The sequence below is a fragment of the Rhamphochromis longiceps genome, linkage group LG9 (genome assembly GCF_057381845.1).
Source record: "Rhamphochromis longiceps isolate RC_006_pf linkage group LG9, R_longiceps_female_GT1.1, whole genome shotgun sequence".
NCBI classification, from domain to species: domain Eukaryota; kingdom Metazoa; phylum Chordata; class Actinopteri; order Cichliformes; family Cichlidae; genus Rhamphochromis; species Rhamphochromis longiceps.
The window spans coordinates 11,815,848-11,830,202 of record NC_140565.1 but is presented as its reverse complement, the minus strand read 5'-3'; the positions used below and the strand labels follow the sequence as shown (position 1 = coordinate 11,830,202).

Below are 14,355 nucleotides of genomic sequence, written 5' to 3'. Positions count from 1 at the left end.
CACTGAAGCCCTTTGTAGAATTTATACGAAGAAGACAATTTTGCTAATGCCACTTCCGGATAACTTCCGTGTTGTCATATTTGAAATTGGGGCATTCAAATGGGATTAATACTCGCTAGTATTAATGTTTGATAAGTCCGTAAACTAAATGGAAAGGATATGGACGCGAAGTAACGTTAAACATAGAAAAATAGCCAACGTAGCTCTCAGTCCTACCTGCTAATCACTCCGTGGCTGGTGATGGAGAAGCTAATATCTAAACTCACTGAAAAGCATTTCCTTTTCACGGCTTCCTTCGTTATAAGACTGGCTTTGGTCGCTTATGGAGACTACCAGGACAGGACAATGGCGGTGAAGTACACTGACATTGACTACCATGTGTTCACAGATGCTGCGAGGTTCATTACTGAGGTAACAACTGTCTCAAAACTGAATGTCCTGCTGATATAACGCTGACAATGAAAAATAGTGAGAAGCACCAGTTGTATAAGGGTGGTAACATTACTTAATACTGAGCTAAATGGAGAATTTATGAACTAGGATTTACCTGGAATTGAAGCTGTTAGGTCACCAAACCAAAGCTTAGTATATTCAGTTCAATGCAGGTTTATTTTTATAACGTCAAATCGTAACAGGATTCCCCTCAATGTGGTATAAAGCGCAGTTATTCGGGAGAAAACAAACAACTCCCCAAAGCAAGCACTTGGAGACTGTGGGAAGAAAAAAATCCCGTTTGACAGGAAGAAGCCTCCGACAGAGCTAGGCTAGAGAGTAGCTCTATGGCACAAGATCGGTGGAAGGAGAAAAGAAAAATATTAAGACACACACACATCAACGAGAATGCCTGACTTTTAAGTGAAGTTCAGACAGTTTTGGACACCTGGATATTTAACACATGAAGTTAGTTGGAGTTGTATCAAATACAGCCAATTTATGGGGTTGTTGTTTAACTTTCCAGAGATGCAGAGAGTGAAACATAAAAATATATTATTTTTATGTTAGGATATTTTTTGTAGTGAGGTCCTTATTACATTTCTATGTTAACAAAATAAGCTATGTTTAAGATATGATATTTATTCTAGCACTTTAAAAATGGTGTATGAAACCGTCAACAGAAGACAAAATTTCTGTCAGGCTTTTGGATGAAATGGCTGTTTTAGCTGGTTATCATATATAACCCCTTTATTTAACCTAATATCACATTCAGCATTTTCATGTGGGGAATTCCTTTTACAGGGCGAGTCCCCATACAACAGGTCAACCTACCGTTACACTCCTCTGCTGGCCTGGCTTCTCACCCCAAACATCTATCTTAACATGGTTTTTGGAAAGATCCTCTTCATTGTATGCGATGTGCTGTCAGGACTGCTCATCTACAAAGTCCTCTGCCTGCGAGGTCTAAGAGCTGAGGTTTGTGACTGGCACTCTTTCATCATGTCTCTCTCTTTTTTTTTTTTTTTAATTAGATGAGCTATGGGGGGGGTATTTTTTTTCTTTTTCTTTTTTTTACAGATAAAAATACAAAAATACATTTTTGCTTGTTTATGTTCAGACTGCACGCTGTGTTTCTTCTTTGTGGCTTCTCAACCCGTTGCCCATGGGCGTGTCCAGCCGAGGGAATGCTGAGTCAATCCTGGCAGCTCTGGTGCTGGGGACTCTGCTCTGCATGGAACGCAGAGGTGTGGGTTAAATATATCAGCATTAATTTGATCATGTGTTTTCGCAGCTTCTGTGTTTATTGGCTCCTTTTGTTTTCTTCCAGCTCAGCGTCTGACCTGGGCAGCGCTGCTGTATGGTTTATCGGTTCATATGAAGATCTACCCTGTTACGTATGCTCTGCCCATTGCCCTGACCCTTCGCACAGCTGAAATCAGGGTAGATGAAGCCAAAAAGGTCTCAAGATTCAAGAAGCTTGTCGGCTTTTTTGTTGGTTTCTTCAACCAAGATCTGCTCCTATTTGCAAGTGTGGCTGGCGGAGTCTTCTTTACACTCACAGCACTCTTCTATTACATGTGAGATGGACACCACAAACCGTTTTCATGATTTAGAAATGACTGTTCTATTACTACAACTAATGCTATTGGAATTAGCATTAATGGTTAATATTCAGATGCCATAAAAATTACTTTGAAGATGATAAACTGTTGTTTAGGAATGACTTTCAACAATGCTAAGTACTGTTTTTGATTTGACTTAATGCTAGCCTCTTGTGACCCATTATTTGAACCAACACTCTTACTCACACGTGTGTCCTCTCGTACAAACGCAGGTATGGTTGGCAGTTTCTTTATGAGACCTATTTGTACCATCTGACCAGAAGGGACATCAGACACAACTTCTCTCCATACTTCTACATGCTCTACCTTACTGCAGGTATTTATCCATCCAACCATTCACGCCTGTATTGTGTAGCATGCGAAATGATGAAGTTTGAAGGCAATAAAATGCTTGTTAAATCTGATTTATAGGTGTGTTGAGTTATTTTCCTTTGTCTTTTGTGTTATACTGAGCAAACGTACAGCGGGAAATACAGCTTTATTTATTTATTTATTTATTTATTTTTTAAATGAGCACATTTCTTTCGGCCTTGCAGAGAGTACGTGGAGCCAGTGGCTAGGCTTGGCAGCATTCCTGCCGCAGTTTGCCCTGCTGTTGGTAACATCATGGATGTATTACAAAGACCTGGCCTTCTGCTGTTTCCTGCACACAGCCATTTTTGTTACCTTCAACAAAGTGTGCACTTCTCAGGTACATACCTAACATAATTTCACTTTGTTCCTCCTGTCCTAGACATAACACACAGACTTTACAAATTTAACAATGTTTCTTGTAATCCTTTCACAGTACTTCCTCTGGTACCTGTGCTTACTTCCTCTGGTCATCCCTAACCTGAGTCTGACAGTAAAACAAGGGCTGGGACTACTGCTCCTCTGGTTTGCTGGACAGGTAATTAAGTTAAGCACATTTAAAATTACAGTTAAATATGAATTCAGATATACATTTGTTAATGTAATCAGATTTCATACCATAGACTGAATCTATGGGCTCTCCATTCAAAATCCCAGACTAGTAGTTTAATATTCTAATTTTAGTGTTTTAAATTCTAATATTAGTGTTTTGTAGCCAGAAGTGACCATATTTGTACAAGAGGGAGGATTGTTACACTATTAGCTAACACCTTGGTTAGCAAGGTGCATTCATGGAGTGTACAGGTGCATTGCACAGACACAGATACCGTCTGACGAGTGCTTACACACTAGAAAAATACTACAGTTTTACTCACCACTTAGTGTCCCTTACCACTCACTACAATCAACTACACAGCAAGACAAAATTTTGGTTAGCTACAGCTTGACAACTAGCCACGGAAATAAAATTTTTAAGCCTCAGAACGGCTTGATAGGATGAGCCTTGTACAAATTCACCCACCTGTAGTTTTCACAAAGGGTAAAACTGTCTACAAGGATTTTTTTTGTGCCAGAATGAAAGCAGAAAACTGTGTTTCTGCCTTAAACTTGTGCGTTTTAATATGTAGCTCTAAGAGGATTGACTAATGTTTAGAGCTAGCCTCAAGTGGTCACTATTTTGTAGCACCTCCTAGTTGGCGGTGTTTTCAGAGCCCTAAAGTTAGTTTTCTTGAATGTGATCTTGATCATGCTGAGTTGAAAGTTATACGAGTGATAGGATACATAGAACTGAAGTCATCTGGCAATGTTTTTAAAATAAACTGTCATATTTTTCTCCCCTAAACAGGCCATCTGGTTGGGCCCAGCCTACTTCCTGGAGTTTGAAGGCTACAACACCTTCTTATGGATCTGGCTAGCCGGATTGCTCTTCCAGGTCGTCAACTGCTTTATTCTGATCCAGATTGTAACTCATTACAAACCAACAAAAACTCCACTGAGACTGAAAGCTGAATAAAACCCAAATGTATTCAAAGTGGAAGAAATTTTGTCTTTGAAACTTCAAAGGATGCTCTTTCAGATCATGCACTGTGGATCCATGTAGACCAAAGTTTAATCTCCCCAGACTTTAATTACTTTCTCTAATAATTTAAATCACTTTAGCAAAGAACACTACGTTTTCTGAGCGACAAAGGCTTAGGTGGATTTTCAGTTTTTCTGAGTTAAACCTTTGGATTATATGCTCACCACTGCCGGTCAAAACACTTAAATCCACAGTGTATGACACGTAGCAGAAACTGACTGTTGCCCAGGTTTTTTTGGATGGTAACTTTGAAGTCTGCTCCACCTGTGGCCAAGTCATTTGTCAAAAGTTTGCTGATGGGGCAAAACACCTGCTGCAGATCAGAGTATTTAACACACCCCTCGGGGATTTTTTTATTTTTTCTGGGGTGGCATTTTGACCTCGTGGTGACGGAAAGCATTTTCTAACTCCAGAGGGAGAAATAATCCAATTGTATGCTGCTAGGAATCGAGAAGCCTTCAGTCTGAGTGTCTCACTTTCATGTTGACATTATTGTTGGTACTTTCAGCACTTGAACTATGGATTAGATTGCACCGAGGAGAATTACCATTACAAAATCCAGCAAAATCTGTCCTAAATTGTGTCGTGTTTTTTGTCCTGACCGGTGTAAATTGAGGCTGACCTGCACATTAATCTGACAGGTAGGAGATAGTTTCTTGGTTTGAGGGAGAATATGTTAAATAGTTCTACTGTTAGAAACGGTAAACAAATGCACTGTTGTCTTTATGTCTATTTTTTTACAGTTTCACAAATGAATAAAATCAAATAAGTAATTTCCTGAGAATGCTGTTGTGTAATTTCAAATCCTTGGTTACGTCTCGGACCTAATGATTTCATCTGTGTTTACTATTAACACTGTAAGAAAACAGACAAGCACAGTATTTACAGTCTAGGCCACTAATGCATAATCTTCTGTCAAGGCAGCTGTTTGACTTGCAGCTTCTTTGGCTGCAGTTTGCAGCTGTGACCAGTAGGCAGGAGCATTTGCAAGCAGAAGGGACAGCTTGAGCAAACATCCTTATGTAACCCTCGCAGATTAATCAGTCAACTGGAGCATGAACACAACCTAAAACAAACAGAGCTGGCAGTGGCTCCATAATCTCACTGTACTCTCCCTCTAATCTCACATGGAAATTATTAGAGCATTCACTTTAGCCCTGTTGGTTCTGAGCGTGTCTGTTGATCCTGGGACTGATAGTGGAAGTGCATAATAATTATAATATACTGGATTCGCATTATGAATGCTTGAGATACACAGCAGGTTGGGTCAAATCGGTGGCTTTCCTTAGACATTTGCACATTGCTTTGCTTTTCTGTACGAGTATAAGGTCTTGGTTGTGTGTTGCATATGTGCATGCGTGTGAGTCATGGTCAGCTGCAGCCTGCATATCTAGTTTCTGAATCACCAGGATGCACCCAGTAACCTTTCAACTGGCTAGTTGCCCCCCAGGCACATGCATAAACCATCTTATTTTAAAACTGACGGCCACATTCAGGGGTTTATTTGCAAATTCTTAGGATTACAAATTAATACGAATATGTTTTTCCCCTATATTACAATTTCAGTTTTTTGTGGCAGCCAATCCAAATTACAGCTACTTGTCCCCTTAAGAGTTTCATCATACCATCATAGTTGGTGAACTATGGAGGCAAACTAAAACCAGTTCAGATGAACCTGATGTGTCTGGTGAGTGAAGGGTAACAGCACTCTGTAGGCACAACAGTCTAAAAAAGGTGGAAAGCACTGTTCTGCTGCTGGTGCGCTGATGTGGACAAATAAAGAAAACAAGGCGCTGCGTTCACTGTATATTTGTTAATTGTGCTCAGGAAGCAAGAAGTGGGAAGGTTGAGGGGGTTGCGTGACTATGTCCCATATGCTAATGTGTATATGTGTGTTTAATGAAGTGTATGCATGTGTATGCAGATGCCTGTTTGTGCCAGACCCTGAAGAATTCTCCTCATTGTCACTGGGGGGGATGTATGCATGTATTTGTTCATCTGCCTTTATCTCTGTGTGTTTTTTAAACGTGTATGAGAAAGATGGAGCAAGAGAGGGAGTGACCAGTTAGGCCAAATGGTGTGTGGAGCAGAGAACAGCAGGGTATGAACGGTCACGCAACCTTGTATGGTATAGGATTATAGGTTTTGATCTGCACGCACACACACACACCGTGGCTCACGGATCAGCTGTCAGCAAGCGTCAAACACGTTGGTTACACTACAGTTGCCTTAAAGCACTACTCCTTTTTTTTTTTTTGCCCTTTTCCCAAATTGACTTCTGTTTTTTCTTCTCTCAAATTTATCTCACTTCCCTCTCTTTTTTTTCTCGTCCTCATCCTTTCCCCTTCCTGTACCGAATGAGCATTGTACAGATGGCGTGATCGAAGGTTGCGTGCATGCGAGTGAATATTAAACATTTAAAGTCAGCCTCAGCCGCTCCTCCTCCCTGTCATTGTCACAGCATCTGATATGAAGCTACAGTGAGACAAATGGCTCACTGAAATCTTGTAGCAGTATCAAACACTGCGTCACGAGTTACTTGTTACTCGTCATGAAGAGGACTTTATGCCTGAATGTGATTCCTGTTATGCAGTTTGATCCCTGCGAGACGAGAGCAGAATGCTTTATCGTTCAGAGTATTTCTAACTATTTAATTAAGGCTGTTTCCATTATTCTGTTTACAATTTAGTGTCAACAGTCTGAGTGCAAGTGGATATCTTAACATGCAGTGCGTGCATGATCTGCAAAGATTACCTGGAGTTTTGTGGTAATAGTATTGTGAGTAAAAGCCTCCTCAGTACTTTTGACGTAATATGCTTAAGCAGGCTTTGCGTACAGTAAAAGTGGAGAGCAAAAGGGAGCATGCATTTACAGGAAAGCAATCTTGAGAAAGACACTTGAGACTTTTTCAACATTATTATGCAGCACAGTCACCTCACTGCAAGATTGTCCTGGGTTTGAATCCAGTCTGGGGCCTCTCTGTGTGTAGTTTGCATGTTCTCCATGTGGGTTCTTTCCAGGTACTCCAGTGTCCTCCCACAATTCGAAGGCATGCAGTTAGTGGGGTTGGATTAACTGGTGATTCTAAATTGCCCATAGGTGTGAGTGGTTGTCTGTATCTATGTGTTAGCCTTGCGACAGGCTGGTGACCAGTTCAGATTGTGTACCCTGCCTCTTGACCTGTGGTAGCTGGGATAGGCTCCAGCCCTTCTCTGACCCTCAGTTGGATAAATGGAAGAGAATGGATTGGAGGATAATTATGGTCTTGAAGAGCATAAATGCTCATCTGTCACAGGTGACCCCCGACTGTCATCCATCAACTGTGAACACCAAAAACCTTCAGTGACGGAATAAAGGACTGAATGAACAAAACATCAAACCAGTTGCTTGAAATGCTGTGAGAGCACAGGCATCTTGGAGGAGTATGATCATCAGTGCCATTTGGGAAGGTTCTTAGAAAAAGAAGAAGAAGATTAAAAATTAAAGGACAACAGATTGAACAGGAAGTCCCAAAACATTAGCCCGTGTCACCAACAAGGCTTTTTGGGGCCAAAGCTATTGACCTATTGGCACTCTGCATACACACTATTTATGAATCACAATGGGTTGTGAATAGCGTTTACACTTTCTCCTACACTGTAGTTCCTATAGTTCTGCTAAGTAAAAACATAAAAATCGCATTCATTTTCTCACAGCCAAAACAACCTAGCACAGGTGGCCCTGCACTTTTGTATGAAAAACATGTTGCAAATGCAGTTTCCTAGAAACATAAACACATTGTGTGTGAAGCACCAATGGGAAGTAGGATCTTAATTTGCCTTTTGTAAGTCAAGAGGAAGAAAGGCATTCTGTACAACTGTGCGTGTAAAACACATCAGTACTGACACACACATGGTAATTGCTCAATAGGACAGTATCAAAATACAATTCTTTAGAAGAATTTATGGGAAGTGTAGTTTATAATGTAGAAATACTAGTTCTGGAGACTGCTAATTATACACTTTCACAGTTATGTAAAAATGTCGAGTTATTTCCCAAATACAGTAAAACATACAACACTGGACACTTTATAAGATGCATCTTACTAGCACTGAGTGGGAGACTATTTTGCCTCCAGGACTGCCTTCATGGCACAGATTCAACAAGCTGCTGGAAACATTCTTCAAATATTTGTCGGCTGCAAATCTATGATGTGAATCTCCTGTTCCACCACATCCCAAAGGTGCTTTTATCAGATTAAAATCTCTTGACCGTAGAGGCAATTTGGATACAGTGAACTCACTGACATGCTCAAGAAACCAGTTCGATATGATCTGAGCTTTGAGTCAATGGACATTGTCCTGCTGGGAGCAGCCATCATTAGATTGGTATACTGGTCAGCCACAGCGCTCAGGTAGGATGTGGTGTGTATCACCAGCAGCCTTAACTCTTGATACAAGGCAGCATGGATCCATCACATCGGGAGTTTCTGAAATACTCAGACCAGCCCCAACAACAACCAACAACCAGGCAGAGCATCTCCAAAGTCACTAAAATCATCTTTGTTCCATATTCTGATGCTCAGGTTGAACTTCAGCAGGTCATCTCAGTTCATTTTATCATATTGTTGTGAGGCTACAGACATTTTCTGTGATTTTCTATAGATTTTAAATCATGTCTGAAATGACCATTTTACGGTCACTTTTTTCCTGTTTTTTTATCTTTATTATCTCCAAAAACCTAATAATGAAACAAAACAAACTGAATAACCATTATTCAGTGTTCTGGATCTGTGGTATAGCTTAATGCTGGCCCTAGACCTTATTTTTGTAAATACATAGTGGATAATGGTGGAAATCATAATAGGATTTCTTGTGCTTTACAGACAAACATAGGATGTGACTATGTGGCGCTTACTTGATGTACTAGCATGCACACAAACATGCACAAATGTATGTACACACTCAAAATCATCCTACTGGCTGATCCTCGTGTATCCCGTAATTCCCTATAAGCTATACTCTCCCCACAGTAAAACAAACACAAGCTTCTGGGGGGGATTAGAGGGAGGAATTACGATACTGTAGTTGGCAGTGGGAGAAACTAGTTCTTTCTTACCAGTATGTGTATTTGTTGCACAAAATCTCAATTCTGTTTCTGTTTGACGTTTGCTTGATCTGGAAAAGTTTTTTCCCCCTCATCCTAAAAACTATTGGGCAGCAACCAGCTTGTAAACAATAACAAGAGTATCCAAGAAAAACATTTATCCACTGGCCAAGTGCACATACTAATATAATTTTAAAAAGTCTTGATATTTCATGATTAATTTTAATTAACGGACAACCTCTAAAATACTATCACTGATGCTTCAGATTGTGGAGTGATCAGCCATCATAGTGGTTTACATCCATCTTTTATATACAGTCTACACTAACATTTACTTTTAAGTATGAAGCGCGTATCATGAAAGTTCCCACGGTGTCCCAGGACCCAAAGGTTCGACTTTGGCCAGTTTACCAAATAGCCTAATTGTTTCCGGAGTATCAGTTTCTGTAATTTCTGATATTACTTTCATTTTTAGTTCCAGTGCTGCAATTGTTTGTCTGGTGGATTTCCTCCATTCTTGATGCTAAATTGTTGTGTCCCATTATCTGCAACCACTTGAATTCTGAGTTTGGCCTTCAAGCCACTTATTATTTACTCTTTAAATCTGACTGATTTTTGGACAAGCAAAAAATCCAAATACCACATACTGCACTTCTACAGTCACGTTCAAAGGAAGCGACGCTGAATGAATACCTATGATAATTTTAGTAGATGAGCATAAATGTTCAGGGAGTACTTTAAACCATATGTGCCAAGTAAATACAATTAACTGCCTGGATGGACTGGAGTCCAGCTCTTCTGGGAATCCCACAGGGTCGGGATCTAACCACAGCTTTTAGGTTACATCTCTTTCCCCTCATGTCCACTGCCTCTTTTTCTGCCCTCCACCTTTTGGTGACCGCCAACATTCCCCTGGCTCTAGCCCTCATCCCAGGCAGTGGTGAGAAATGGGGAAGTTTCCCAGATCGTGTGAAGCAAGTTGTCGTGCCAACTTTGCAGCACATTAATCATACAGGGCATGTGGTTAGAGATACTCTGTATCCTGTTCTGCTGAATATTTATTATTAATTGAGAGACAAATCTGAAGGATGAAACCATATTTGGTGTGCGTGAAAAATTCAAAAGCTGCTAAAAAGACAAGGATGTTAACTGAACAGCAGAATTTGTGTTTTGATGATCCTAGAAAGAGCTGGAAATCATGAAGTCTGGTAAAATGACCTCTCACTGTACATGATTTCACATTAGCTCTGTGATGATGTTTGTCTGATGAGTGTAGCTAGGACATTTAATGTTATTCTTGCAGTAACTAAAAAAAATGACCACCTGGAACAAATTTTTCATATAAAGAAAAGATTTTTTAATAGATAACTCCCATTTGCAAAAACACTTAGAAACATTGGAAGACACTGCACATACATATATATACATACATATATATACATACATATATATACATACATATATATATATATATACATATATATATACATATATATACATACATATATACATACATATATATATACATATATATACATACATATATATATACATATATATATATACAAGCCATATTTATTTACGTTAGTAGAACAGAAACAAAAAAGCCTTCAAAACTGTAGTTTTTAAATTATTTGCGTCTTACAATAAATACAAATCCTCAAACATTTATTGAAATGAACACACACAAAGAGAGAGAGAGAGAAAAAGACAAATCCAAAACAGTGACACCATGTACAGTTGTGCGTGTCGACTCCAAAACCTTTCTGGATAGGCTGAACTTCAACTGAACTATTCCCAGTAGTGCAACTTAGCTTCACAAAACTGAGACTGACATTGATTTAATTTGGTGCTTTTTTTAAAAATTCACTAGTGCAAAAATACTGATGTGAACACAAGGTCCAATGTTTCGGGGCTGAAAGGACGACGTGAAAGGCGTCATAACCCGGAGGGGGGGTATATGAGCTGAAATGCAGAACTTGTCATGAACACTCACCTATGCTGTACAATATTACCTCCAAGAGAAGGTGCGACAGGAGTTTTATGATCTAAAATGATGATGTTTGAAAGATTTTAATTAAAATATTTTACTGTTTGACGATTAAAAAAACAGCAGTTACATCATGATTTCAGTTAGTATCACTTTTGAATTACCAGCCTTCTTAAACTTTGATCTTGTGCACTCTGAATTTCATCTTCCCGTTATCCTTTTTCACAAAGAAGCCCAGCAGCCAGTGCAAAGCAGCACACTCACAAGGTACCAATCAATGCCTTGCTCATGGAGACTTCAGCAGGACACACGCCACAGGGCTTGTGTTGGAGGTTTGATTCCCTGCTTGCTTCTATGTAATCTGGCTGATTGTAACATACAAAAAAAATATGCTTAAAGTTTAAAGCTTTGGCTCTACTGATAGTTTGACATGTTTTACACTATGCAGTATTAATTGGTCTCTAGTTTTCTGAACAGTTCTGCAGCAAGCAAGGATCAGTTTTTAAAACTTTCCAATGTTGCATCGAAAGCTACGCTTTTAGACGATTCAGAACACAAAACAAACGGGCATCAAAGAAGATTTTTCATGCATTAAAATATCCTCGAATGAATGAACAAGTGTTTTACGGTGCTTTAAGTATTATCTTGTGGCACCAATTTAACTTTGCTCACCCTATTTGTTTTTTTAAACTGCCCTGGCAGTAATTTAAAAGCATGAAAACATGCAAAAATCACCTGTTTTTCTCATACTCACTCGTCATCTCCCTTGAGACCAGCGTAGGCGTAAGTCGTCCCCTGTGTGCAAGGTTAAAAAAACCAAAACATTTCTCGACAGCTAAATCTTTGTTTCTTCCACAAAAGTCAGGTGTCCACAACATATTAAAAAAAATAAAATAAAACTGTGTTTCAAAAGTCTTGTCGTCGCTAAATCTAAAAGTGCTTGGAACCAGCTACAAAGTTTAATCCTTACAAACAAACAAATCTATGCATAAACTGGATTCGTATTAACTTTGATTGTCACAACACTAGAACCTGAGCTTCTTCGTCAAACAGAAGAAGTATGTGACATCCTGGGAATCCCTTAAAAAATAACTCTTCTCTTATAATGCTGGTGTATGAAAACGATAAGACAAAGTACTTTAATGCACACTGATTTCTTTGCGTGTACAGAATATGTATGTGTGTGTGTTTGTGTAGAGGGTAAGTATCTGCAGATGTGTTGACGTGTCACTTTCACGGCATGTAAATATATGGACTGGACTTGTGGTGTCCTGTGCTCATCACGCACGGCATAACGTTCCTGGAGCCGACCATTATGGACTGGTTCATGTCATGGCCGCTCTCAGGCCACGGCGGCGAGTCTATGGGCTCCCGCTTGATCGAATGGATCAGGCTGTGACCTTTGAACTCGTAGGTGCCATGCTTGTTGTAGTCAGACTGCATGTAGGCCTTGTGTGGATCCTGTGAGTAGACGTGCGAGTCCATGAGGTTGACGGATTGGCTGCTGCATAGAGAGTCTGAGTGTGGGAATCTCTGAGGACTAAACTGACTGGAGTCATTGTTACTGCCCAGGTCTTTGTCGCACTTTAACAGGCGTGCGTTGGCGTTCCCGTTGTTCACTGCATAGTTCTGATAGTTACCGTTGTTGTACGGCGGGCTGATCCCAGCCTTCCCCCGCTGGCAGGGCGAATACTGTGGATCGTAATAATCAGCTTCGGATTTCAGCTGCAGGCCAACGGTGTGGTCATATAGGCCGTTACCATAGCGACGGTCAACGGGCACTTGGTCGCGGCACGTCCAGGGTCGGCCGTACGCGTCGCAGCCGTTCTCCGAATCAGAGTCGTGCTCGATCTTTATGGGGGGCATCTCGGGCATCAGGTGACCGTCGAAGCATTCTCCGTAGCCATTCTCGCTCTTCACCAGGTCCACGCAGTAGGCGTCTGGGTCTGTGGGAATCTGGACGTTGCCGTACAGCTTGGAGACAAACACCTCACCACCTCTGCTGCTGTGACAGCTGGGCGAGAGACGGTACGGCTTCCCGTACTGGCCGGTCTTGTTCATGCGGTTAGAGGGGATGTAGCTGACGCCCTGGCCTGCCCTGACGGGTCCTGAGTTCTGTCGTGGAGGCCAGCCGCCACCCACGCCTGGGCTCAGACCTTTATGGGGACCCACGGAGGACTTGCAGTAGTTTAGGGGCTCCTCCTGGTTATAGTAACCGTCCGGGCGGAACTTGAGGTTGTCTTTGGAGAGTGGGGTCCACGGAGTGTGGTGACCTCGCTGGGTTGCACCAGGATTGGGACAGGAGAGCCGGAGAGAATCTGCAGCATCACCCATTCCTCCATTGAAGGAGTGTCTCCGGAGGTGTTCTCCACGCTCGCTGTGCAGGGGGAAAGAGTGGAAGTGGAAAGAGAAGGAAAAAAATAGATCATTAGTCACAAAACAAAGACACAAAACTTACAAAGTTTTACTGTTTTTCAACAAAGTCCACGAAGAGCCATTCTCTACCCATGTATCCATATGGCAACCACTGCATACTCAATGTTTTTGTTTCTTTTCTGCCGAATGACTCAAAGCATAAAAATTCTAAGTTTGGTTCAATTTAGTTCACGAGAGGATCTTTCCAAAAGTGACTCATCTTTTCCGGGATGTGTCTCATCTGAAAATTGAGAACAGAGTCAACATCCAGAACCCCAAAGATCAATGATGGCCCGGTCACCTAGTTTATAGGCAGCACAATGCAATATATCTTCATGTTTACACAGTGCAGTAGCTGAACCCGAATGTGTTCAGTAACTGCATGAAAGTCTTTTCAAACTGTATTTTCTTATGATTTTAAGTTTGAAATTCATCTTGTTGAACGCTGAGTAAGCGATTGATCGAAAAAGATAAAAGAGCTCAATTATATTTATAACTATTACAGCATTCTGATTAATCAGCATTCATACGTTAAATGCCTTTTCCAGTTTTTCCCGTACTTGTTTGACTTGTTTCTGTGGCTTTCTTCGTGCCCCCCCACAAAAACAATAATCAAAATATGTTTTTTTTCCCCCTCTTCATCTTTTCAGTTTTTATATGGAAACCCAATTACAGTGCATGGCTACAGTGGTAATAACAGGGTTTAATTTGCGGTTCTGTGAGTGATTATTCAGGAATTCTAAAGGCAAATGTTTCTTTTCGTTTTGCTTCCAAATACGTTTCTGCATTTTTCCTATCTTTCAAATATCTCTCAACCTGAGCACAGCACAGCTGAAGGTCTTTAATACAACCAAGCTGTGAGTGAGTATATTCTGTAG

General features: G+C 40.6%; 3 protein-coding genes across 3 annotated transcripts in view; 1 reads left to right on the top strand and 2 right to left on the bottom strand.

Annotated features, from left to right (window-relative positions):
- Positions 1–14,355, bottom strand: part of LOC146661782 (uncharacterized) — a 517,204-nt gene that overhangs the window by 205,741 nt on the left and 297,108 nt on the right. The window lies entirely within an intron of this gene.
- On the top strand, positions 46–4,307 carry pigm (phosphatidylinositol glycan anchor biosynthesis, class M). Its single transcript, XM_085418271.1, has 8 exons — positions 46–411; positions 1,237–1,410; positions 1,553–1,679; positions 1,763–2,012; positions 2,270–2,373; positions 2,594–2,748; positions 2,845–2,946; positions 3,754–4,307. Exons 1-8 carry the CDS (start codon positions 241–243, stop codon positions 3,919–3,921), a joined length of 1,251 nt encoding a protein of 416 aa, XP_085274397.1. The 5' UTR covers positions 46–240; the 3' UTR covers positions 3,922–4,307.
- LOC146661791 (uncharacterized) overlaps positions 10,647–14,355 on the bottom strand; it is a 62,752-nt gene continuing 59,043 nt past the window's right edge. Inside the window, exon 9 of the mRNA XM_085418262.1 lies at positions 10,647–13,439. Within this exon, the coding sequence (XP_085274388.1) occupies positions 12,296–13,439 (1,144 nt within the window). The 3' untranslated portion in view covers positions 10,647–12,295. The remainder of the gene's footprint in view (positions 13,440–14,355) is intronic.